Genomic DNA, 27,180 nt, shown 5'->3' with positions numbered 1-27,180 from the left:
TAATATTATTTTTATATGATTCAATAAATATTCTACATATGTTCAGTTTTAATTTTTAATATGACAAATATTCATAAATATAACCCAAACAAAAATATAAGCAAACTTACAAAGCACAGTATAAAGGTAATGGACCACTGGAAAGACTTTCAAAAGCTATATAAATCATTTCCTCCCTACGTACTGAAAAATCTGCTGGATAAGATCAGCCCTAGGCAGCTATCAAGATCATCTTTAAGACTTGTGGACTTCAACTCCCAGAATTCCTCCTCCAGTCATATTAGCTCAGGAATTCTGGGAGTTGAAGACCACAAGTCTTAAACTTGCCAAGTTTGAAGACCCTTGATCTAAAACTATCTAAGAAAAAAGAATTTGACACCTTTTGGGATAGTTTATTGCAATCTCAAACAACATGCACTATTTAAGAACAATCAAGAAATTCTTCTTAAAGTTCAATGGAAAACTCTTCTAGTTGTTTGAATCAAGTCCCACCATTATTTTAAGCCAAACAAAATAGATTTCCTTCATTATCTATTTGACAATCCTTCAAATATTTGAAATCAGCAACCCTACCATGCCTTCCTTGCATCTTCTCCAAACTAAACATACTCCAACTTTTGTCAATTCTCATGACAAATATTAGAGAAACAAACAGAGTGTAATGCATGGTCAATATTAAACCAATGACTAATATTATCAACACTGATGGCAACAGCCCATGGGGCTTTCTCTAATGTATCCAGATATGCAGAGATCGCAAAGAGGGATCTTCCTTGTGATAATCATGGGCTTTTCCCCTTAGCTACAATGCATCCCCTATTTTCTTGAAGTGCACCAGATGCAACAAACAAACTATATAGTAGAAATAAATAAATATAAGCTGTGCACAATGCTCTTATCTAATAAGCCTCAGGCTGTTTATTGGCCCATTCACTACCTCTCCAAGACAATAATGTACAAACCAAAGCTTTTTGGAGTTTTCCAAACTGGTCTATCAGGCTCATGAAACAAAAAAAAGTTAAAAAGTTATGATATTTATGTAGTTACTTACCAGGCACATCTAAATTATATTAAAATACTGGTAACCAAAATATCTTTAGAATCCACAAGGAATATCATAAGTTTTGACCACCCCTAATGTTTGGAAATTGAAAGTTGATGTACTCCAAGAAATACGATATACTAAAGCATGAAGACTGGTAATTCAGATTCCACTTTCAAACCCAAGATTTGTACTCCAAAACATGAGATTGTGCTAAGATGACGCTTTCCAGGTTATCAATGTACCTACTTCCATTAAATATTTATAGGACAGAACACAAGATATGGATGTGATGTAGAAATACGATGCTTGAAACTTAGGTTGAAATCTACAGGACATAAAATGAGGGGAAAAAACCCACACAAATTTCACTTAAAGAATGATGAAAAGGCAGGAAATGAATCTTCAGATCACAATCTTCAATCAGATATGCCTTTTCTCCTTTTCTTTATCTAGCTGACTCCCTTCAAGTTAAAAAAAAAAAATTCCTGATCCAAGTTGCCTGACATAAAAAAAAGAACGCAAACACACAGGGATATATATACAAAGATAAGATAAGATAGCAGCTGTGATCCAAAAGTAACTTAGCGGGAATTACATCCTCTTACTCTAAAATTCCACAATAATGTATTGAAGGATTGCTCAGAACAACTAGAATCTGGTCCTGGAGCCCAACATAGAAGGGAGAAATTGACAGAATTTAGGGAAAGGGGTACCTTGCTCAAGCAGCACTACTCTACCCAAGGTCAGTCAGTTTCAGATGATGCCAAAAACATTATTGACACTGAGGAAGCTACTATTATTCACTATGCATATATATATCTACATTAAGCAAGAACGTAATTGCATGGGCACACAAAAGCTAGTCTCTGGCTTTTTGTTGATACTACAACTACTTTGAAATATAAACAGTGATTTTGACATACCTCTGAAGGCAACTTGTCAATGTTCCATCAGAAAGATCCCAAAATGAACCATTCTATCCTCAGAAGAGCTGTTTTCTAAACGCCTATAAAGTGGTCACCCTAGAATGAGTTATTCCAAATATTCAAGAAGTGATCCAAGATAATCCAACTATTTCTAGAATACTTACAATGTGCATTTTGGGCTTAGACCATTTTCCTAACACTTGGGAGTGGCCTGCTCAGGGTCAAAAGATCTCATGATAGAATCTTTTCCACACTCATAGTTTTAGAAATTTCTAAAGTTCTGAAAAATAGATGCACATCAACAAATTTATTGGTGGGGGGGAGAGAGGGAAGGTGGAGAGAGAGAGAAATGGATTGATTCCCAGCACTGCTTTGCTATGCAAAAATGCACTCGCTCTTTTGTTGCATTGCCACTCCATCAGTGTTTTATGTAATTAATATCAATGTCCCAGCAGTTCTAAAAGATTATATGCCATGGTTAAATTTCAGGCTGTTATTTTCAATCCACTTTTCTCATAATTTTGAATATTGTTTCCTCTACAACCATATTAATATCCTACCCATGACTCCATTGAAGAATCCGAGAATGGAGCTGTGCCCACATGATTCATGCAACAAGGAACACTACCTTCAGAGTCAGGAAAACGGAGAGACACTGTTCTAAGGGGTTCAAAGGGGGGCTTTGTAAGGGCATTAAGGACCAAATGAAGGTCCCAGGAAGGATACCTGTGAACCACTGGAGGGTGCAGGTTGGAAGCCCCTTTCAAAAACCTCCTGACTGAAGTGTGATGGGATAAGGAAGGAAGCGAACCCCATGAAAGGACTGAGGAGAGGGCCGCAACCTGCCTGCGTAAGGTGTTGGGGGCCAAACCTTTATCCAGCCCATGCTGAAGGAAGCCAAGAACTTCTGCCAACTGGGCTAAAGCAGGAGAAAGACGCTCCCTGAGGCACCATCGGGAAAAAGCCTTCCAGGTGGCATCATAAATGCGCCTTGTAGAAGGTTTGCGAGAAGCCAGGATAGTGAGGATGACCCTTTCTGGAAGATCAGCCTCCTCTAGCTGCTGCCGCTCAAGTGCCACACGGTCAGCTTGAACCACTGGGGGTCTGGCTGGAGCAGGGGCCCCTGGTGAAGGGAGATTAGACGGGCAGGGATCCTCCAAGGAGAAGCCACCGGTAGGTTGACCAGGTCCGCAAACCAGGGCCTCCTTGGCCAATAGGGTGCCAGGAGCAGGAGCTCCGTACATTCCTCCAACATCTTCCGAATTACTGCCGGAATGATGGGAAGCGGGGGAAAGGCGTAGAGGAGACCCTTGGGCTATCTGCACCGAAGAGCATTGGTCCCCTCCGCTCCCTGGCAAGGAAACCTGATGGAGAATCTGGTGACTTGGGTGTTTTGAGGAGTGGAGAAAAGATCCACCTCCGGTGTTCCAAATCTGAGGGAAAGATCCCTGAATAGAGACGGAGGAATGGACCATTCTGCCTGGTCGACTAGGCTCCTGCTGAGCCAGTCGGCCTGGGAGTTGTCGACCCCAGAGATGTGGTCCGCCGAGATCGATAACAGGTGTTTCTCTGCCCATAACCCCAGCCATAGAGCCTCTCTCATGAGGACTTTGGACCTCGTCCCCCCTTGCCGGTTGACATGAGCCTTTGCAGCCATGTTGTCCGTAAGGACACTGATTGCCTGAAATGCTTGAGAGCCAGAAAAATGGCTCTGAGCTCTAGCCAATTTATGGGAAGGGTCTGTTCCGATCTGGACCAAACGCCCTGAGCTATCTGGCCCTGCATATGAGAACCCCAACCCAGGAGGCTGTCGTCGGTGGTTATCACTAGCCTGTCTGGGTCCCTGAACAGGAGTCCCCTCCAGATAGATGGGGAATGCCACCAATTGAGAGATCTCCGGATTTGTGGTGGGAGTGGGACCTTGATGAATGAGTGGCTGATTCCTGCTCGTTGGTAGGGAAGCAGGAACCATTGGAGGGCTTGGGAGTGGAGCCAAGCCCATGGGATGATGCCAATACAGAAAACCATCTTCCCCAGAAGTTTGGACAGCAGCGACAGGGGGACAATTTGATGTTGCTGGATCTGGCTGATGATCTCTGCAAGGCTCTTTCCATGAGCTGGGGACAGGAAAACCTGGCACGACATGGTATCGATGACTGCTCCCAAGTGTTGCAATTTGGTTGTAGGAGAGAGCTGGCTCTTTTTGGTGTTGATGGAAAATCCGTGGCTCTGGAGACATGACAGGGTAATTTGCAGATCCCGATGGGCCGCAAGGATGGAAGAGGAAAGAATCAAAATGTTGTCCAAGTAGCATTGGATCCTCACTGGAATAGAACGCAGAGATGCCACCAATGCTGCCAGAACCTTTGTGAAGACCCTTGGAGCCGATGAGAGGCCAAAGGGAAGTGCTCGATGCTGGTAATGGGTATTCTGATAACAGAAACGGAGAAACTGGCGATGATGAGGCCAAATTGGGATGTGGAGGTAAGCCTCAGTTAGATCAATGGAAGAGAGGAGGTCGCCCTCCCGAACGCTCTCTAAAATAGAATGCAGAGTCTGCATTTTAAATCGCCTGTATTTTACAAATTGGTTGAGAAATTTTAGATCAAGGATGGCTCGCCACCCCCCTGAGGCTTTGGGAACGATGAAAAGGTGAGAGTAAAGCCCATGTCCCCGTTGAGATGGGGGAACAGGTTAAATAGCCCTGATTTCAAGAAGGTGCTGAATGGCCTGATTCATGAGGGCTTGCCCGGAAATGTCCCGTGACACAGGACAGATAAAAAAAAATTTGGGGGGTGGGGTTAGGAAGTCCAATTGTAACCCTGACTGAGCACCCAGGCGTCCGTCATTGACTCCTCCCATTTGGAGGCAAAGAAGGCTAGGCGACCTCCGATGGGTAGGGAGAACGAGGGATTACTTAGAGCGACGGAAGGAACGACCACCTCCCCCCCAAAAGGGCTGTTTACCAGTAGAAGGTTGTTGCCTGCCAGATGTTTCCGCCCGTTGGTCTTGGCGTTGGGAGTATGGCCTGTAAGAGCGGGGGAAGCGAGATGAGGTCTCCGCTCAGAAGGCAGGAGGGCGATAAGGAGCAGGGCGATAGTCGGCTTTCTTCCCAGAGGAAGAGAGAATTTTAAGTTTATCTCTGGTTTCGATGAGATAAGGTTCCAGAGCATCGCCAAAAAGCTTATCGCCTGCGAAAGGAACTGAAGCCAGTTTCCATTTTCGGCGTGACTCCGCCTGCCAATTTCAGAGCCATAAAAGTCTTCTTGCTGCTACAGAAGATGCCAGGGCCTTGGATGCAAATTTGCGGAATTGAGAGTGGCATCCGCAGTGAATTCCGCCGCTGCAATAATCTTATTAAGGTCTTGGTGAGACCGAAGGTCAGAAGCAGGCAATCTATTCTGGAGTTGCCGCAGCCACCGTATGGATGCCTTGGTGAAGAAGGATGCTGCTGTTGAAGCCCGAACAGCCCAAGCAGCAGCCTGGTGATTGCGCTTGAGGGTCTGTTCGGAACGTTTATCATCCGGTTTCAGGATATCTTCTGGCTCTGTGGGAGTGCCAGAAGATGAGAACGAGGCCAGAACCGGAATGTCAACAGAAGGCACTGCCAGGGCATTGTCCAGAGCTGTGCTGACATAGTAGAAATGCTTACGTAGAGAAGATGGGCGAGGACCTGCTGAAGGAGAAGCGCACTGTTCCTTGACCATGTCCAGGAACAAAATGGGAGAAGGCAAAACCTCTGCATGCACTACAGGCTTGGAGAAGAGCGAATCTCCTTGGCTAGAGGGATTACTTGTGGCTTGGGAGCCACTTCCTCTGGCGACAGGTTGGCAGTGACCAAGCCTTGCTAGTAATGAAGAGAGTAGGTTTGAAGACCAATGCAGAGGATGTCTGCTCTGGGCGAGAATCCTCTTCCTCTGAAAGATTTTGGTCAAAAATCTCACCCTCTTCACACTCTGAATGAGAGGAGTAACTGTGTTCAGATGGTGAAGGCCTTCCTTCCTCATCAACCTCCTCCCATTCTGGTAGAGAAGAATGGACCATGAGGTCCTGAGGCCTGTGTAAATCAGGATGATGAGGCAAGGAACTTATAGATTGAGAAGGGAGAAGGGCCTGAACCCTTTCCAGAGGCTGAAGAATTTGCTTGAAGCCTTCAGCCAATCCCTGCCTAATGGCTGATGAGACTACATCTTGGATATCCCTTGGTCTATGCTCAAAGGTAGAGGCAGAAGGCAGAAGGCCCGCTGCTATGGGAGTGAAGGTGGCTTCAGGCCTAGACTGAGGAGAGGTTTGAGGCCTGGAGGGAGGAAGAGGAGCATAGGGCACAGAAGCCTGTTGGAAATAAGGCCCAGATCTGCTTAAATCCTGAGGATCTGACTCTACAGCAAGAGCCTCAGGAGACCAGGATGGAGGATGGAAAGGTTCATAGATAACTTCTCCTCCCCTGGGAGGGCTTGGTTGGGGCCCACGACTATCACCTGAAACATGCTGTAGTTGCACTCCCTTCTGTTGAATAGTTCTGTTGAACTGCCTCTCTAGAGCTGCATGTCTGCGCTTCTCTGCCCTCAATTCAGCCTGAGTTGCCTTCTTAGGGGCTAGAGCCTTAGCTTTGATTTTAGCAGCCACCTCACTCTGGACTGATTGGGTGTATTGCCTACGTCTTTTTCTCCTATTAGGGTTAAGAGACTGTTCCACTGGGGGGGAAGCTCTGCCAGAGCCTTATCTTGCTCCATTTGTAAAATAAAGGCACTTGTGTTGGAAAGAAGCTGTTTAGAGATTTTTCTATTAAGCCTCTTAGGGTATAAATGGCCCCTGGGCTTACAAAATGGCCGCTCACCTCGTGGTGGAAGGCTTGAATCCAAGATGGCCGCTGACTACAGGAAAACAGGCTCCAAGATTGAAGAATCGCTCTTAGGCTATACAGAGCCCGACGAAGTCAGCAAGGGAAAAACACAGCAACCAGCTACACGATCAGCTGGCTTGAGCTCTTATCAGTTTGCCGATCTTTAGGATCGCTCCAAACCGCAGGCGTGGGGGACGCTGCCCAGTTTGCCTGCACAGAGCTCTGTAAAGCTGCTCCCAACATGCAGGAGAGAGAGAGAGAGAGCCCTGCTCTCCTGGGAGCTGCTTGAAGAGAGGAAAAAAGTACTGAAGATCGCTGGTGATTGCTATCTAACACAGGGGTGGGCAAACTACGGCCCGCGGGCCACATCCGGCCCGTTGGACTGTCCAATCCGGCCCGCCCCTGAAAAAAAATCACTGCCATTGGTCTGTCCAATCCGGCCCGCCCCTGAAAAAAAATCGCTGCCATTGGTCTGTCCAATCCGGCCCGCCCCTGAAAAAAATCACTGGGCGTGGCGTATTGCCCTGTGTCGCGTGGCCCCCAAAGCTCCAAAACAGTGCGGAGCGATCTAGGGTAGGAAAGAAAAGAAATTTGCAAAGGCCTCGGCTGGGAGTTCGAAATCACCTTTGAGTGCGACCTCTCCGAAGGTGAGTCCCCGCCCCCTTTTTTTTCCGGGGCTTCCAGGCTTAAACTTTGCAAAGGCAAAGCTTGCAGGCTGGAGCATCTTCCCGCCGAGGAGCGGGAAGGGTTCTGCCAGCGGGCGGGTGGGCTGCTTGGAGCAGGCTGCTTAGAGCCACCTAAAGCTAGGCCGCTGCTGGTGGAGCCTTGCCCTGCCTTGGTGCCCGTTCCCGGCTCGGGCGGTCCTGCTCGGGCGGCACTTTAAAAAGCCTGCTCCCAGCACCGAGCAACTTCCCAGCAACTTTCGGCTTCCTTTTTAACTCGCTGAGGCGCTCGCGCCTGGCCCGAGCCATGTGGCGGAAGGGAAGCCCGGCGGGCGGGCGGGCAGGCTGCTTGGAGGAGGCTCCGGGCTTCCCCTCCGCCAGGCGAGCGCCCGCGAGTTAAAAGCAGCCGAAGTTGCTGGGAGTTGCTCGGTTTCGGGCTTCCAGGGCTTTGCAAAGGCAAAGTTTGCAGGCTGGAGCGTCTTCCCGCCGAGGAGGCGGAAGGGTTCCACCCGGCGGGCGGGCGGGCTGCTTGGAGCCGGGCTGCCTCGGGCGGCGCGAGCGCCCGCGAGTTAAAACAAAGCCGAAAGTTGCTGGGAAGTTGCTCGGGTTTCCGGGGCTTCCAGGGCTTTGCAAAGGCAAAGTTTGCAGGCTGGAGCGTCTTCCCGCCGAGGAGCGGAAGGGTTCCGCCTGGCGGGCGGGGCCTTGACCATGTCCAGGAACAAAATGGGAGAAGGCAAAACCTCTGCATGCACTACAGGCTTGGAGAAGAGCGAATCCCCTTGGCCAGAGGGATTTCCTTATGGTTCGGGAGCCACTTCCTCTGGCGACAGCTTGGCAGTGACCAAGGCCTTGCTGAGTAATGGTCTGAAGAGAGTAGGTTTGAAGACCAATGCAGAGGATGTCTGCTCTGGGCGAGAATCCTCTTCCTCTGAAAGATTTTGGTTAAAAAAATCTCACCCTCTTCACACTCTGAATGAGAGGAGTAACTGTGTTCAGATGGTGAAGGCCTTCCTTCCTCATCAACCTCCTCCCATTCTGGTAGAGAAGAATGGACCAGTGAGGTCCTGAGGCCTGTGTAAATCAGGATGATGAGGCAAGGAACTTATAGATTGAGAAGGGAGAAGGGCCTGAACCCTTTCCAGAGGCTGAAGAATTTGCTTGAAGCCTTCAGCCAATCCCTGCCTAATGGCTGATGAGACTACATCTTGGATATCCCTTGGTCTATGCTCAAAGGTAGAGGCAGAAGGCAGAAGGCCCGCTGCTATGGGAGTGAAGGTGGCTTCAGGCCTAGACTGAGGAGAGGTTTGAGGCCTGGAGGGAGGAAGAGGAGCATAGGCACAGAAGCTTGTTGGAAATAAGGCCCAGATCTGCTTAAATCCTGAGGATCTGACTCTACAGCAAGAGCCTCAGGAGACCAGGATGGAGGATGGAAAGGTTCATAGATAACTTCTCCTCCCTGGGAGGGCTTGGTTGGGGCCCACAGTATCACCTGAAACATGCTGTAGTTGCACTCCCTTCTGTTGAATAGTTCTGTTGAACTGCCTCTCAAGAGCTGCATGTCTGTGCTTCTCTGCCCTCAATTCAGCCTGAGTTGCCTTCTTAGGGGCTAGAGCCTTAGCCTTGATTTTAGCAGCCACCTCCCTCTGGACTGATTGGGTGTGTTGCCTACGCCTTTTTCTCCTATTAGGCTTAAGAGACTGTTCCACTGGGGGAAGCTCTGCCAGAGCCTTATCTTGCTCCATTTGTAAAATAAAGGCACTTGCGTTGGAAAGAAGCTGATTAGAGATTTTTCTATTAAGCCTCTTAGGGTATAAATGGCCCCTGGGCTTACAAATGGCCGCTCACCTCGTGGTGGAAGGCTTGAATCCAAGATGGCCGCTGACTACAGGAAAACAGGCTCCAAGATTGAAGAATCGCTCCTTAGGCTATACAGAGCCCGAGCGAAGTCAGCAAGGGAAAACACAGCAACCAGCTACACGATCAGCTGGCTTGAGCTCTTATCAGTTTGCCGATCTTTAGGATCGCTCCAAACCGCAGGCGTGGGGGGACGCTGCCCAGTTTGCCTGCACAGAGCTCTGTAAAGCTGCTCCCAACATGCAGGAGAGAGAGAGAGAGCCCTGCTCTCCTGGGAGCTGCTTGAAGAGAGGAAAAAGTACTGAAGATCGCTGGTGATTGCTATCTAACAGAACGCTTTCAGAGACACAGCTACTGACTGAAAGGAGCTGAGTCAAAAGTTGGGGTCTCTCCCTGGGGCTGGCTTTTATATCTTAGTACAGACTCAGCTATGACATCATAGGAAGGAGTCAACCCATCCTGGGCTCTCGATGCAACATGGAGGAGAAAGGAGTTCTTTTTCCTCTTTCCTAGCTATCTTCTGCTGTGGATTACTTTAACTGCTTCCAAGACCCTAGCTCAACTAGACAAGGAGCTGAGTCAAAGCTGGGGGCTGGCTTTTTATATAGTGGCAGACTCATCTCTATTATGTCACAGGGAGGAGTCTAACCCATCATGGACTATCGGCACATGGGATGGGATGAGAACTTGCTGATCAGAATGTGACAGGCTACTTTGTTAAACTAAACTACTTTGCTTTGCTAAAACCAAAATGTATTAGATCCATAATATGCCCAGAATCTAAAGAAGTTGCCCAATGGAAAGATAAAGTAATAACTATTCTAGCAAGACTTGTTCTTTATATATTTTTATGCTAGATTTTGTCACTTGTGACCATACCTTCAGGCATTAGTAAAGGTGGTTTAGACTTATTATATATGTATACACATGTTCAGCCACAACCTCTTTCAAAAGGTATATTTATTTTAAAGAAGAAGGGGAGACAGTACCAGCTCTCATTCAGATTATCTGCAAGATTATATTAAGATTTTGTCAGATCCCAAACCAAGAATAATATGTAGTAATTTTTCCAAGTAGAGTTCTTCATTGTTTCATATCGATGGGCAAAATCTTGCCAGACTAAAGACTCTACTATCTGCATCTACAATATACTCTGGGAACTATTAAGGTGGGGACTGTCTTCACCCTCTTTTTCTCACACATACTATCTGGACTGTGTTGCCTCTTATTCCTTTGGAATGCTCACCCCTCCCTCCTTTCTCATTACACTCCGCCACAGATTTTTGGCAATTTTTTGCATCAAAATGAATTCTGGGCTGGAAAACTGTGACAGCCCTTTCTCTTCTCCAAACTGGAGTCCTCCAAATGCATTGCAATTGTACCGTATTCCAGTCACCAAGTGAACAGGAAATTCTGGGAACTGTAATTCAAACACATTCCAAGGTTATCACTGCCTCTAATCCTCCATAAAATTCTTCTCCTTAAAACTGTGCGAGACTGGTTCTAACGACACAGAAGTGAGACATGTTATTTTGTACTCAGAAAGCCTTTTATTATTCCAGTTAATCCAACTTCCAAATACCAAACTAAATCCTAAATTTAAACTTCTTCCCCAGCCATTTGATTCTCTCTTTCTATCTGTTTTGTCCTGATTATCTTGCAGCTAGCAGCAATCTTCTAAGCTTCATTACTTTCCAGGTCAATTAATCAAATAAAACAACATACCAAGGATCAATAGCACAGCATAATGCCTATGAGCATTCTAATGTCCCAATACCTTTAAACAGTTGCTTCTTATATGAACTATTGCAATTTTAGGTTCACAACAAAGCCTGGGAATGTGTCTGCTTTAATAAATAGCAGACAATAACATTTTTTCCAAAGATTGGACAACCATTTGCACAATATGGAATAAGATTTCTGCCGTTGGCAGGAGGTTGGACTAGACTACCTCCAAGATCCCTTTCAGCCCTATGGTTCTATTATTTGCATAGTATGAATGCCTTTAATATATGTGGCAAAGTCTCACAGCATTGTCAATTATTGCAAAGTTTTAGTGTTTTTATGTAAGGTTTCACAAGGTTTTGACATTATTAGATAGCATATCAAGACTGCGAATGCCAAAGTTTCATGAAATTGACAAAATTCTGACTTTTATAAATACAGGCAGTCCTCGACTTACAACAGTTCATTTAGCGACCATTGAAAGTTACAATGGCGCGGAAAAAAGTGACTTATGACTATTTTTCTCACTTACGACTGTTACAACATCCCCATAGTCACCTGCTCAACATATATAAGTCTAAATGCTATGCTTTTGCTACTCAAGACACTTGGCAACTGACTCACATTTATGACAGTCGCAGTGTCCCAGGGTCATGTGATCCCTTTTGCGACCTTCTGACAAGCAAAGTCAATGGGGGAAGCCGGATTCACTTAACAATGATGTTGCTAACTTAACAACTGCAGTGATTCACTAAACAAATGTGAATCCAACCACTCCTCCTATTCTTCTGCTTAGGTCATACACATTCAATAGAAAGAGTTGCACTCTCCAGCGCCACCATCAACAAGGATAACAGGTATCAAAGCCCCATCCAACAATGACCTTCTCTGAGCTTTGCTCTCATCCAAATCATTTACTGTAAATCTTTTGTCCTAAAACCAAAGCAACTGGCAGGAGGAACACAGAAACAGACTACGACTGACAGCTCACACAGACCATCATTCAACAAAAGGAAGCAGACAAGGTCAGGGAGTAGGAAAGCAATACATCTAGTGGTTCCTTGGTATATCTTCCTGTTCAGAAAAATGTCACCCCTCACTGCACAAGCCCGACTTACATGCAGCCTTGCTGGGAAATACTATAAAGAACACACTAACTCCAGCAATTCTCTTCCAACAGTAGCCAACAGGGTTCTAAGCACCATCTCACCACTAAAACTGAGAAAATTTGATTTAACCCTTATGATTACAAACAGCATTATCCCAAGAAATGTAAAAAGTATGCAGGAAGTTAACAACTTCTAGTGAATTAAAAAACCACAGGGTATATCCACAGTTATGCTCCTAAAATGTGTGGGGTGGGATTTTGGTCTACTTAGGAGAAGGGGGGCTTAGGGATGAAATGAGTTTTTAAGCCTTGCAGAGCTTTAAGACACCCATTTTATTCCACACCCCTGAAAAAGGTGCCACATATTGCAAAACGGATACTAGAGAACCGATTTGTCATACTTCTGATTTAAACACTCACCAGCAGCCAGGAGCAACATGCAGGTGAGCTGATGACATAACGTGCACAGATGAGTGAGCGGGTTGCCACAGTCATGAAGGGGCATTTCTGTAACCATCACAGAAACAAAGTGGAATGACACAGAAAGGAAGCCCCCTCCTCCTAGCTGATCAGAAAAAGATAACCAACTGGAGGAACAGAAATGGGGTTGTCCACTCTTCCTTTGCTGGTTTCCAACAAACCAGTAAAAAGTTTGGTACAGTTGTCAAACAAAGTTGATTATCAAATGTTTAGCAATAGCGATAGCACTTAGACTTTATATATCACTTCACAGTGCTTAACAGCCCTCTCTAAGCTGTTTACAGAGTCAGCCTATTGCCCCCAACAATCTGGGTCCTCATTTTACTGATCTCAGAAGGATGGAAGGTTGAGTCAACCTTGAGCCAGTGAGACTTGAACTGCCAAACTGCTGGCAATTGGCAGTCAGCAGAAGTAGCCTGCAATACTGCAAACTAACTACTGCACCACCACAGTTCATTTACTCCAAAGTTCTCTGCCCACATTTCTCATCAAACCACCTAAGGCTGAATGAAACGCAAAACAGTCTGCCACAGTCAGACCAAAATAAACTGGGTGAGAATATGTCAGTGCAAAAACAAGTGTGTTTTTGTGTAAAGAATGGGACAAATGCAACTGACCATCATTATATTATAATTTATCCCTGCATATGCAGAACATTTTGTCTCTAGCCAAAGCATTCAGGTCATTTCAAGAACATAAAGCAGGCAGCTTCTATTATCAATGAATAAAATGGAAAAGGGAAACCAAAACATCAGTCAAAAGTCGAGTTTTCAGGCATGTGCCCTGGCTCAAGTTCATGAAGATGTATCTAGCCAGAATTTTTTGCAAAACTTTATTCAACCCACAACAAAGATGAAAGTACTCAAAACTAAGCAAGAGATGCTCAGCTGTGCAAATAGCCAAAAGCCAATACTTATTGCCAATGCTTTTGTAAACAGGTTTAGTAGCCAAAGCATCAGATTGGGTACATTAAGGACTCTGAGCTACAGAAAATTAATCGTTAGTTCAAGATACTTTGAGAACTTGCCAGCATTATTACATGAGGGTGAGTTCTTAAAATTACACATCTGCTATCCACTTGGAGAATGCTAAAGCCTAGCTTTCAAGCACTGCTGCAGACAATTCCAGCTCACAGTAACTCATAGCAAGTAGTCACAAAGGGAAAAAAAAGCAAAGGGAGCTAAGCCCAGAATGGAATGCCTAAAGCAGAAAGAACTGGTAAAACGAAGTCCACAAGAAATATCAAAATACAGCCATATTTAAAAGAGCAAACGGCATGTGTGTATACTCACAGGTTTGAAATCAATGCAACAATATTACCTTGTTTTCTAGAGCAATGAAACTAACAATCCTGGACACCATGGCCTTTTAACCAAGGTTTGTATTTTGTAGCCTGTTGCAGTCATATGTCTGACTCTATCCATGTCAAGGAACCCTTAAAATGGCATTTACTAGAGATAAAGCAACATTGGATTCTGGTACATAAGTGGATGATAATAAAAATGCTTAGGCATTTTTAATCCCAAGGACAATCCAATCAATGTGTAATACAATTTGGCAGGTACTCAATCTTCCACTTTTGCCAATCCTGGCGTTCTATATTAATTATTATTTATTCTACATCTTTCTACTCTGGGTGTTAAAAAGTAAAAAAAAAAATAGTAAAATGCAGACAAAATGACAAGCGACAAAAATATTATATTTTTAAGGGCTTGATTAAATTTGGCAATCGTGTCCTTTACCTGCCCCCCAAAGGTGAGAATATAGATAGTCCTCAAATTATAAACCATTCATTTAGCAATCATTCAAAGTTACACTGGCACTGAAAAAGGTATCTGTGACCTGTCCTCACACTTACGACCATTGGATCCCCACGGTCATAATAAAAGTGTCACACATTTTCAATGGTTGCAGCATCCATTGCTGCATGTAATCTCTTTTCCTGACCTTCGTAGCTGGTTTCCAACAAGGAACATTACCAGGGAAGCCAGCAGGAGGTCACAAGTCATAGCCATGTGATGTCTCACTTAACAACGCTGAGCCATTTGTTCACCTGCAGCAAAAAAGATTGTAAAAATCAGCTGTGCTGACATGGTGCCTCACTAACAACTGTCCTACTTAACAAATTTTCCAGTTCATATCGTGGTCATTGAGGACTACCAATAGTGGGACTAACAGTTCAGGCAGTCCTTGGCTTATGAACATAATTGAGTTCAAAACTGTTGCTAAGCAACAGTTAAGTGATTTTGCCCCTCTACGACCTCGTTAAGTGAATCACTGCAGTTAAGGTAGTAACATGGTTGTTAAGTGAACAGGGGCTCCTCTGTTGACTTTGCCTTTTCAGAAGGTCACGAAAGGGGATCATATGATCCTCGGACACTGCAGTCTTTATAAATACATGCCAGTTGCCAAGCATATCCAAATTTTGATCACACAAACAAGGGTTGCTGCAACAGTTGCGTGAAAAACAGTTATGCCACTTTGTTAGTGTCGCTGTAACTTCAAAGGGTCACAAACGAATAGTTGTTAGTGGAGCACTACCTGTACCAGGAAAGCACCTTTAATCAATTGGAAGCAATCCAGAATCCAAAAGGCATTAAAACAAGCACTGAAATTAAAGACTAATAATGACCCTTTTTGCAGATTTTAGCATCTTAACTGAAAGAGGTCCTTTCAAAGTGCTCAAGCCTTCAGATAATTATAGCTTTAGAGATTCCACACTCTGAATTGCTCTGGAAAGCAACTGGCATCTAGTGTAAAGCATTCAATACAACCCTGTAATCCCAGTTATTATGTATTGATTAGAAACCTAGATGCTGCGTTCTGCTTATGCTTCAGGGATAGCTCCACCTGGAGCACACTGCAGTAATTGAACTATGACATAACCAATGCCTTTGAGTAAGTCACAGGTATCAAAACTCGAGGCATCATGTTGCCATCACGTGATATTTCATGATGTTTTTCCCATTCGTGGAGCTGGGGTGGGTGCGGCCTGCGCATGACGCATCTGGCCCGCGGGCCACCAGTTTGACAAGCCTGGAGTAAGGCATGCAAGATATAAACAGCTCAAAAATGATCACCACTGCTATTCTAGATACACTGCATCACTGCATCTTCTTCACAGCTGCTTGCCATCTGGAGAGCCAGAGAAAGGTGAGATCAAAAACAATTCCACAAAGCTGCTCTTTCAGATCAAATGGTTCTCCACCTTAAATACACTGAAATCCTAAAGCCGAGGAACCCCTTTTCCTTGGATTTAACGGCAACCTCTTGGCATTCATTGGCCCCATTATTGAACAACGGTCAATAACTTCTAGAAAGCCAACTCTACTAATGGCAAGAAGCTGCTACCTCCCTACACCTGCTTGATAGTATCTTACACTATCCCCCAGATACTAGGTAGAGCAGGGGTCCCCAAACTTGGCAACTTTAAGACTTGTGGACTTCAACTCCCAGAATTCCTCAGCATAGCTGGCTGAGGAATTCCAGGAGTTGAAGTCCACAAGACTTAAAAGTTGCCAAGTTTGGAGACCACTGAGGTAGAGTTTTGTACAGAGAGCTTCCCATCCAAGAACTTAACTCATCTTCATTCTTATTTAGCTAAACTATTTGTAACTCTGGGTGTCAAACTGGTGGCCCGTGGGCCAGATGTGTCACATACAAACCATACCCTCCCCAGCTCCACGAAGGGACAAAGTGTTGCGATACGTCATGTGACAGGAAACATGACGCTGCAAGTTTGACACCCGTGCACTATAAGAACTAGCAATATACGCAGAAAGCAGAACAGCTGAGGGGAAAAAAGAAGCAATTCAATTTTGTCTCAAAGAGAAACAGCTGCCATGATCTTCATTTCATCAGCATGGAGAAAGCAAGACTGTTAAGCTGTTTCTCAAATGGAGACAAATCATACAATGCATTTTTTTTTTTTGCAACAGCACCAGTCTAAATCTTACAATTTGGTTGGTGGTGTGTGGGTGTGGGTGGGTGTTAACGCAAAGGGTGAATGACAAATACTACTGTAGCTGCAAATAATACTCCAGGTCCCGTTTTGCAATGCTTCCTAGAATATGCTAACCATCCTGAGAATTTCGTGTGAATGGCCTGGAGTCTGCAATGTACCACATCAGAATGAATTTACCTGAAGTTCTCCACAAATGCATCTTTGTGTGTTGGATGGACAAGAGATGCAATAATTGGCCTGGACCAAAATTCACTCCATATCTGCAGCCCAGGAAGCTGTGGCATCCAACTAACAGCCTAGATAAGTCTTACCCACCCATTACATTCACAGACCTGGTGAGACTCCAGGGTGAATAAAAACTACTACATTGTTTATTTGAAAAGATCAAAGTGTAATCAAAATCAAAGCAACATCCTTTTATCATAATTAAAATATATTTTGAAAACAATCAGAATAGTAGCTATGCAATAAAATGGTCAACCTATGAAACAGGATTCACTGGCCCAATTTAGATATAACAAAATTAATAAATAAGACAAGCTTCAGAGTCATTCCTCATTGATATGCTTTAGTTCAAGAATTCCTACTGTGGGGCCACCAATATGTCCAGGGGGACAAATGACAATATGTACTGACCACATCACTAGCAAATGCTGCAATGTTTGATAGGATATAAATGCAGGTAGCCTTCATTTAGTGACCAAAATTAGGACTTGCAATTTGGTTGTTATACAAAGCTATTGCTAAATAAAACTGCCATAGTGCTTATGATCTTCAGCTTTTTTTTGCTTTATAAACCTGCAAAGGTTCTAAATGCGAGGATTAGTTACCTATAGAAAAAGTTACTTTTTCATTACTGTTGTAGCTACAAAATGTTACTAAATAACTCAGTTGTTAAATGAGAACTATCTGAAAGTAAAGGCAGTATTTTAGGGCATTCGCAAAGTCAAATAAATATGTTTTAATCTGTTTTATCTCCTAATACAATAAGCATCAATCAACCTAACCCACATAAACCAAAGTTCTTTGAAGTCTTCAAATGATTTTAAAGAAGGTGAAGGGGTCCAGAGACCAAAATGTTTTGACAACTGCTATCCAAATATGGAACAAGAAACTTTTTATTATCAGCAATTGCTTGACTATGGAACAGCTTTTAATATATGCCTGCTCATACCTATTTACTTACATCACCCATCTTCAATGGTCCTGTTCTCCTACTGAGTTCAGCCACTACTGTGATCCAGTCACAGCCAATGTTCATTTGATAGCTCCCTTCATTTCCAGCCAATCATGGCTGACTGTGAATGGGTTCCAGCACATTCGAATGACATCAGACAGAAGGCTGGTTTAGGTTTTCAATCTGGATCTTCCTCTGGGTGGAGTAATTCATATGTGATGATGATACCCATTCACAGCGTTAAACACCCTTACCCAAATCATGTCACAATCCAGTCTTATATTTCATGTAGTGACTGCTTTATTCTTCCATCTTTACCACGTTTTTTGAAAAAAACTGTCACCTGTATTTTATGGTACATGTTGGTGATCGTCCTTTTCAATTGTTTTATTATTTTTTAAAATTAGTTTAAGACGAAGATGATCCAAATGTTAAAAAGCATTAGAATAAAAATAATACCCACTGATTTTTAGGTCTTTTCAGAAAACGGAATATTTGGGTCCAATTCATGATTTTAGTACTGCACAGTTTTATAAACATAACTTGCAGAGAGGAATGCCCTATAAATAAAAACAGCACCATAACACAGCAGTTGACCTTGTGTTCTTACAAGAAACTTTTCCCTAATAAATCTATTAATCTGTACTCAAGATAATTGTTCTTCTCCCTCCTGATTGTTGCTAGAAAAATCTGACAAAGAGGCATCCAGGTAAATTAATATTTTGTAATTAGCAACATCATCCATTACGGTCATTTTGGTAATGGGAAGCCTACCCAACAACAGTTTTGTGAGAATATCTATAAAATATTATCAAACATAATTAATCAAAACTAAATGCCAACCGAAACTGTCTCATAGCAGTTGAAAATACACGAGATGAATTTTTTAACAAGTATTTCAAACAAAATTTTGGAACTGTTTGTGGTTTAAATGCCACTTAGACAGGTGTACATAAAATTTGCACGCTGTGTGTTTTTCCTTTCCTTTTTTTAATACAGGAGGTAAAGGTCAAAAATGAGATTCTGTATAAATTCACAATATTTTCCATTTAAAAAAACCCTCCCATATCTATTAGAAGGGGAATGATAGTTTCTGAAATGCAACTATTTGACCACTCTTAGAAACATGACATTGGAATACTGGCTTGACCTTATTCTTGAACTGTATTCATTTGAAAGAAACATGTAAGCTGCATTTAAGAAAGGAAAAGAGCACACTAGGTTATTAGCTCTAGTTGTATCTGTGCCATGTGATACATTCCGTACTAGCCTTAAGGAAGTATTGGTAATTTGGGGGGCTATTTTGGCCAGTATGTCACAAGTGAAACCAAAGCTCAATTTGACCCCAAACACATAAGCTAAGATTTCTTATCTGCAAGCTAAAAGGTTGTTGCTTATATTCCAATAGCTAGATCACATAAATGTAATACAAACTCTAAGACAAACAAATTATTATAGAAAGGTATATTATGTGATCTGTTATACAGGTCAGAGAACACATTTGTCAAAGGAAGTAAAAATGCTAGGCATAAGACATACTTCTGGGAAATGAAGCAAGCAATGAATATAAAAGAAATATAAAGTTGAGAGCAACAAGAATGGGTCTCTTAAAGATTATGTATTATAAAATAAAACTGGTTCCAGAATGGATTGCTGCAGAGTTAATATGGACTAAATACCCCCCAAAAAAAAAAGCCATCAGGTAGAGAGATGTTGAGGTGATTGGATCATACAGAAAGAGTGAATTGAAGGAAGAATAAATGGAGTCAGGAAGAAAATGCAAAAAATAATGGCTCGGTTGGATTGATGATGTCTTAAAAAAGAAAGAGGTGTAATAATACATGCTGATAATGTAGTAGAAGCAGGTAAGGTTTGCAAAGGCAAAAAGGTAGAGAGGTATAACAAATGGCATAAATAAAAAATAAAGTTAGATTTCCTTTTTTAAAAATGTTTTGTCTTTAATTTCTTTGTTCATTTTGTTCTGTGCCTTGCATGTTGTGTACCCTGAAAAGGAACAGTGTAGTGGCTATGTCACTGTATATTTGTGACAGAGGTAAAAATACATAGCTATAATGATCCAAAATCTAATACTTGCATACTTTAGGCAGATATATTAACAATTTGTTTAATTTGTTACTGTTTCCTAAGCAGGAACAATTAAATCAAGAGATGTACTTATGCATAGCAACTTAGTTGCCTCTAGAGATGGGTGGCACACAAATCTAATAAAAACCTAGGGCACACTTATAACACAAACAAAAGTTTTTTTAACAAATCATCCCTCATGGAATTCTGGAAAAATGGACTCTAGAATGGCACTGGAAAAATCTGTATGTTCTCCATGGTATTACTTCTTCAAGGAATGAATATCCAAAAGCTCACTACAGAAATGTTTAATTGCCAACGTGAACATGCCAGACCGATCACCCAAATGTCATTCCTTTTCTGTTGCAATCCAATGTGATTTCTATAATTTGCCATATAATTTATGGCTATATAAAAATAATGTTTTTCTTTTGTTTAATTCCTGGTGATATCATGTACTTTTCTTGGCCAGAATACAGAAGCGACTTTCCATGGCCCTTTTCCAAGATGGCCCCAGCTTCCCAGTCTAAGCGACAGCTTTGGTATTCCCAGGTAGTCTCTAAGCTGAGAACTAATTTGGTTGACCTTGTTTAGCCTCGGAGCTAAGAGGAATGCCATCAACTGAGCCATCATTCCATTTGTTGGCTGTATATGACTTAACATGAAAAACAAAAGCCGAATGTAGGTGCTCAAGCATTTTACTACCCAGCATTGCTTTTTCCTGGAAATCCCATTAAAGTTATATTCATGCTTTCCATATGCTTTCTTCTATGGAAAGTTTAGTTATGAGTCTATGGACCAGAGTTCATGCTTTTCATGGAATCCAGGAACCTCTGTTGTTAAGGGCGCTGTGTTTTACATTTAAACCTCTTAAATTTAGCAGCAGCAGCAGGATTATGTGAATGGAGTAAGTTTAAAGACAAAGCGACATTGCAACCTCTTTTCTTTACAGTTTCTTGAAAACTAACAGCCTTGATTTTTAAAGATGGAAAACAAAAAACTTAAAATTATGCATAATATTTTCAAAACAAAGATCACACCCCTACAAGATTCCACTATAAGCTATGGGGAAAACAGAAAATCCCTGTCCTGCCAACACACACACCATTCTGCCTCAACCTTGCATTATTCTGCAGCCTTTCCCCTCACCTCAAAATCTCAAATACAACCCCTGAATCAAACTAAAGCCCACCTATTTTAGAGTATGGCTGAGAATTTCACACTCTTACAGTTTATTCCATCCTGTGGCTCTTGACACCTTGATAGCAGCCATTCCATTTGACTCTATGAATAGTTTTGAGTCTTTACTACGAACAAACATTTTGAGAAATAATGCCTGCATTTTCTTTTCCTTCTTTCCTTTTTCTCTTTTAGATCATAAGCTTGCAGACAGGGTCTTAGTTATGTCTAATCATTTTTAGTTGCTTTGGAAACTGTTTTGCTTTTAAAAATAAAGCTGCCCAAGTACGTTGGAAGGCTAAATTAATCAACAGTGTGAGATCTCCCAACTGTAGGTCATTCAGGGTAGTCCTAGAAAGGATATATTTGTCTTCCCTTCATCTTGGCAAGAAAGCATCAAGACTTTACAAATTTGCACACTTGCAGGCAACAGGTTTATGCAAGATGATTACCCAACAGGTGCTGTTGCATATGTGCACCTCCTCCATGTTTTTAAGATTGGCAACACCACACCATGGGGCTAAACTATATATATTGACTCAAGATAAAATATCTGCACTTGACCCAACATAAGAAACAACATATTGTAGCCGAGTTGGTATATTACACTACTGCATGCCAGGGTTGCCAGATCGCAGCTTGGCTCTGCGGCCAAACTCAAGTCAAAATACGGCCAAATTATTTTCTCTCACGGCCAAATTTTTTTATGCAATATAACATGAGGATATATTGTTTTTTTTAACTGTTTTTACTATTTTTTAACTGTTGTTACAGATTTAGAAATAAGGCTTGAGGGGGGAAGAAGCACCCCAGAGGGAAAAAAAAGAGAGGAGCAGCCCCCTCCCCCCCGTCGCTCCATTGCTGCAAAGCAGCTGTTAGGCTCCCACCGCAGCAAACCAGAACACTTCCGCATTCAGCGTTCAAGGAGTGGGCGGGGCGAGAAAAAGACCCCGCCCTGCAAGCAAGGAAGCGCACCAAGCTCGCGCGCGCTCCCCCGGAGGGGGAGGGGGACCGTTGAGGGGACGTCACACGCTGCGGGTGGAGGAGCCTCGCGGCGCTGATTGGTCCCCTTTTGAGCCGAGGAGGGCGGAGTCCAGGGGCCGGTGCTGTCACAGCCGCTTCTCGCTCCCTCCGCCCTTGCCTGCCCCTTCTTTCCAAGGCACGTGCCCGATGCCTGGCAGAGGCCCTTGTTTATAAACTTTTTCCTCCGGGGGGGCCAAGGACGATCTGACAGTCATTTTCATGCGAATATATTGTATTGAAAACCGGTATTCGGCCAAAATTTTGATTTTACGGCCAAGCAACTTTCATACGGCCAAATTTCCGGCCAAATATATTTGGACGGAGACATGATTTTTTTCACGGCCAAACAGATTTCTATATGGCCAGATTTCTCGAATTTGGCCGGAAAAACAGCCAGGTGGCAACCCTGCTGCATGCCAGAGGTTTTCAATCTTTTTCATTTCACAGTACACAACTGATAGGTGGAACTTCTGTGTCACTAAACTAGAAGTCCCATGATGTCACTAATTGCTGGGACTTGTGAAGAAACATGGAGGAACTCTGCCACTGGTGAAGTCACAGGAAGCAGTCTTCTGGCTGATGCAGCACACCTGCATATCTTTTGCAGCACACCAACGTGCCACAGCACACCAGATGAAAACTGCCACACTACATGATTTGCTCATCATTTGCTAAACAACCCCAAATGGCTAGCTGCATATGTAGTAAGCCACAAATTATGGTTTTGAAACTACAGAACAGTAGCTGTGCTCATACAATATTATTTTAATGAATAAGTCAATGTGAAATATTTAAAACATTTGCCTGCTGATTTTTAAAATCCCCAGGCTACCAAAAATGATAAATGCAGTATTATAACATGTTTTTATCTTACTAATTTTTAAAATTTATTTCTCAAATTTATGCACCCCCCATCTCTGGATGATAGAGATAAAACAATGAAATATGCATAATTTGATAAATAAACATAAATAAATGGAATGGATGTTTTTCACTGGCTTCTAACATAAGCTAACCCAGAGTTCCCCAACCAAATAATTTTCAAATATCAAGAGAGGGAATGATATTGGGAAAATTAGGGTTAGCCTAATTCAGAGAGACTATGAGTACCTCAGTGTTGGATGTTGGAACCCCACCTCCATTCAATGGGGCAATCAAAGGGTTAATAAGGTTTCTTTCCAAATTCTAAGAGGGCAGGCAGAAGCCGTGGTATGAATAGGAAGTGGCTTCATGACAACAAAAAATGTGTCTTTCACTAACCCATCAAGCTATAATATATAATATTATTTTATTTGGTTTTAATTTAATGCTGTTTGGCATTAAGTAAATTCAGCCAACCCTGGTTTAAAAATCCCTAATTAAACAATGATTTAGCTTTCGCTGAAGCCAATATCAATGGTAATTAAACTGAAAGAAGAATCAGATTTGCAGAAGACCAAAAACTTTGGACAACCCTAGATTATAAATTCTTATTTTGTCTCCAAGACACTATAAACAGTAATAGCCAAAATGTATAAATAAGGAATGCCCAGAAATACAAACTAAGCACTGGACATTAGATTTTCAGAATTCATTAAAAGTGCACCCAGAAGTGCAATTGCAGCATTAAAGTGATCCAAATTCTACTGTGATATGCATGCAGAGTTGCATATGCACACATAATTTTTACGCTATTCCTGGCAAGAAGCAGGCTAAACAGTGTCTTTATCTAGCAAAATTCTGGGCCAGGCAGACTATTGCCAAAGGCTGTCAACATTCTTCAATGACCATGCTGATCTATCGAAGAAATTTATAAAATCAACCTCAGAAATATTAGTACAGCCATTGGTGAGTTATAGTCCAACACATCTGGGAGTCTCCAATTCCTTGCACTTTTGTCTACAGGCTGCAAGCAATTGGGATTATAATCCAAAAACTTCCAGAAAATGCATGATCATATTTGAAAGAGTTTTTTTGTCTGAAAGTTTTACGGGTGACCATTTGGCCAATCAAAGAGTAAACTAAATATTAGTGTTATTTAGTTCCAACAATAGCTATACTTTTGACAAAAACTATTTCCTATCAAGTTGGACAGAAACATTTAGCATATGGTTTTTTACATTAAGTTTGTTAAGTCTATTAGTGACATACTAGAATCCTTGTCAGATAAAGTTCACACAGCTGTCAGTTTTAACACCATTTGAAGTCTTACAATTCTTCCAATACACACAGCCTGACATAAGCATAAGTGGAACCCACTGCAAATTCAGTTCTTGGTTGCCATCCTATGCCCTCTGATCTGGATGTAGAGATCTTCTAACAAAACAAAACAAAGGTACAGGTCTGATCAAAGATATCTTCAACATTAATCCAGTGAAATTCTATTTGATGGTAAGTTAAAGAACCAGCGAAGGTACTGGTTTGGACACATGCTTAGCATTCAGTCCTTTCCCTCAGAACGACGGGTCTGCTGCATTTCCAACGTGCCGGTCATTCTTTCCCTTTATATACTCAGAAAGAAGCACAACCCTTAAATCTCAATGGGAACTCGGGTCTCTCTATAGGTGCGGGGTGCGTTGTCAAAGTTTCCCGGATTGAGCACCGAGAGAGGTGGGAAGTGGACTCGGTTCTTGTGCAGGATAGGCCAAGGGAACGGGCTGAACTCGGAACCGAGACCCCTGGTTCGCCTAGGGCTAAAAGGAGGGCAGCTTGTCACCCTTCTCGCCTTTTTGCGGTATTTAAACTCAAGGTCTCTCTCACACACTCTCCCCCGCCTCCCCCACGAGCGGCTGAATCCGGGCCGGGAACGGGGCGTGCCTTTCCGGCTCGAGAGCGGCTGATAGGTAGGCCCGCGTCCGTCTTCCCTTCCGGTATCAATACTACTAGCCCGATCCTTCGGGAGAGGCAGCGCGCCGTACGGACCAGCAACTCGCTGCCGCTGCTGGAAATGTCAGGAGAACACGTGGAGTTAGGAGCAGTCCGCCCAAGCAGGTTAAAGGGCGCTCGCTCTCGCATCCCGAGAGGCAGCTTTGGGCTCCGGACCCCTTTCTTTTCTCGCACGCAAAAGACCTCCTCCTGCCGCCCCCTCTTCCTTTCAGAGCCCCCGCGTCCACTCCGATCGCCCTCTCCGGCCATCCTGGAAGGGAGCCCCGCTTCACCCCCCCCACCCCGGCCCAACAACCGCGGTCTACCTTCTTCATGATGCCCGTCTTCCTCTTGCTGAACGTGGTGTAGCGTCGCAGCTTGTTGTCGATAAATTCCATCTTGATCTTAACCCGGCCGCGGGTCTTCTTGCCGGGCTTGGCGCCGCTGACGGCCCCGCTCACTCCGCCGTAAGCCCCGGCCGCTGCCGCCGCGGCCACCGCCTCCGCCCCCCACCCCCAGTTCCATGTCACCCAAAGTCCGCTTGATGCCGCGGCGCTCGCCCACCAACTCCTCATCTTCGGCCGAGTCCGAATCGCCTTCGCTGCCGCTGGCCGCCGCCGCCGCCGCCGCGCTTACATCCCGGTCTCGCTCGAAGCGACCGCCGATCGTCCCCTGGCCGCTAGGCGGGCCTGTCCCGTTGCCGGGCCCGCGGACTCCTGCAGCAGCAACACCGCCGCCGTTCGCCCCACGGGGAAGCCCGGCACCTGGCCGCCCGGAGGAGGTCCGCGCCATGCCCATGACCGCGCTCCGGGCCAAGGCGGCAGCGCCGTTCCCGGCCTGGCTGGGTAACATAGTGCCGGATGCCGCCACCTCTTCCTTCCAAGTGGGGCTAACGCGTCGGGGTCACACCGGCCCTGCCATGGGCCCGAGCGCCGGCTGCTCCGACCCGGCCCCCTCGCCCTGTACCCAGCCTCCGCCCGCCTTCCTGGCCGCTGCCTCACACCGGAGTCAGGATCCGCGCCGGCCCGGGACACCCCTCCCTCCCTCCCCCGCGCGCTATCTTTCCCCCATATAAAGCGATACAATGTTGCCTTTTATGGCGAGGGCGCTCCTTATATGGTGAGAGCCGGCGCTTTGCATCTATTGGCCTCCCCCTAGCAGCGCTTGCACGCCATTGGCTGTAGGGGACCGGGCTTGGGTTCTCGTTGGTCGAAGACACAAGGGCTCATTTGCATACATTCCAAAAGAGCTGCGTTCGTTGAGACGTCACCCCCAAGGCGCAGCTCTTAAAGGGAAAGGAGCCCGCTGCTGGTTTTTCAAACGAGAGCCCCGAAAGTCTCAAATGATCGGTCCTGAACCGGGGGAGGTGGGGAGGGGGAAAGAAAGGAGGAAGAGATCCGATGAGCCGAAGAGAACGGAACACGACCCCAACCTGTGGCCTTTTTCTCCAGAGCAGGGAAGTCGCCAACCTTGGCCACTTTAAGCCTGGGGGACTTCAACTCCCAGAATTCCCCATGCTTGTCTGGGGAATTCTGGGAGTTGAAGTCCTCCAGGCTTAGAGTGGCCAAGGTTGGAGACTCCCTGCTTCAAGAGAGAACCGTCAATTAGGCCGGCGCGAAGTTAATAGGGATTGTAGTCCCAGTCTCCAGGTCGGGGAGGTTCAAAACATCTCAGAGCCGAGAGCTGGCAGACGGTCGGACACCGCGCCCCACGCCCCCAACAAGTCTGGGTCAAACTCGGTGTGAAGGCCAGACGGATTCTGGGACTGGCCAAGGGAATGCGGCGTTCCCGGAAATGCTGCGGTTCAAGCCGCCGCCGATTTGAAAAGAAAAGGGAATGGGAGCGCCCGAGCATCTCGCGGAAGTTAGGTGCCGGTGAGGCCCTCACACCGAGAGGAAGTGGGGGTGAAAACAAGGCGCTAAAGCCCCCAAATCCTTGGACTGGCAAGAATCTCAGGCCAGGCGTATATCTCTCGGCCCTCCTCCTCACGGCTTATTTGGGAGAGGGCGGGATGGCTCGCTTCTGGCTTTGGAGGCCCACGTGCTGGAGTTATTAGGATTGGGTGGAGGGGTGTCCCTGCTCTGCTCGATTTAGGAGGTAAATAAGAGTTAGGAAACTCAGAGCCACCCTTTGGTGGAGATAAGATTCAGATCGGTTACAACAGAGATCCCCAAACTTGGCAACGTTAAGACTTGTGGACTTCAACTCCCAGAATTCTCCAGCCAGCTATGCTGGCTGGAGAATTCTGGGAGCTGAAGTCCACAA

The 27,180-nt window shown here is 44.5% G+C and overlaps 1 protein-coding gene across 1 annotated transcript in view; it reads right to left on the bottom strand.

The window, feature by feature from the left end:
- SRF (serum response factor) overlaps positions 1-25,960 on the bottom strand; it is a 75,074-nt gene extending 49,114 nt beyond the window's left edge. The window contains 2 exon segments of the mRNA XM_026683824.2: positions 25,242-25,425; positions 25,427-25,960. Coding sequence (XP_026539609.2) covers positions 25,242-25,425; positions 25,427-25,767 — 525 coding nt within the window. The 5' untranslated portion in view covers positions 25,768-25,960.
- Between the last annotated feature and the right edge of the window lie 1,220 nt (positions 25,961-27,180).

This window comes from Notechis scutatus, chromosome 1 (genome assembly GCF_049901735.1).
Source record: "Notechis scutatus isolate UNSWTSFEM ecotype Mainland chromosome 1, rNotScu1.2, whole genome shotgun sequence".
Taxonomy (NCBI): domain Eukaryota; kingdom Metazoa; phylum Chordata; class Lepidosauria; order Squamata; family Elapidae; genus Notechis; species Notechis scutatus.
This window is presented reverse-complemented; position numbering and strand designations above follow the sequence as displayed.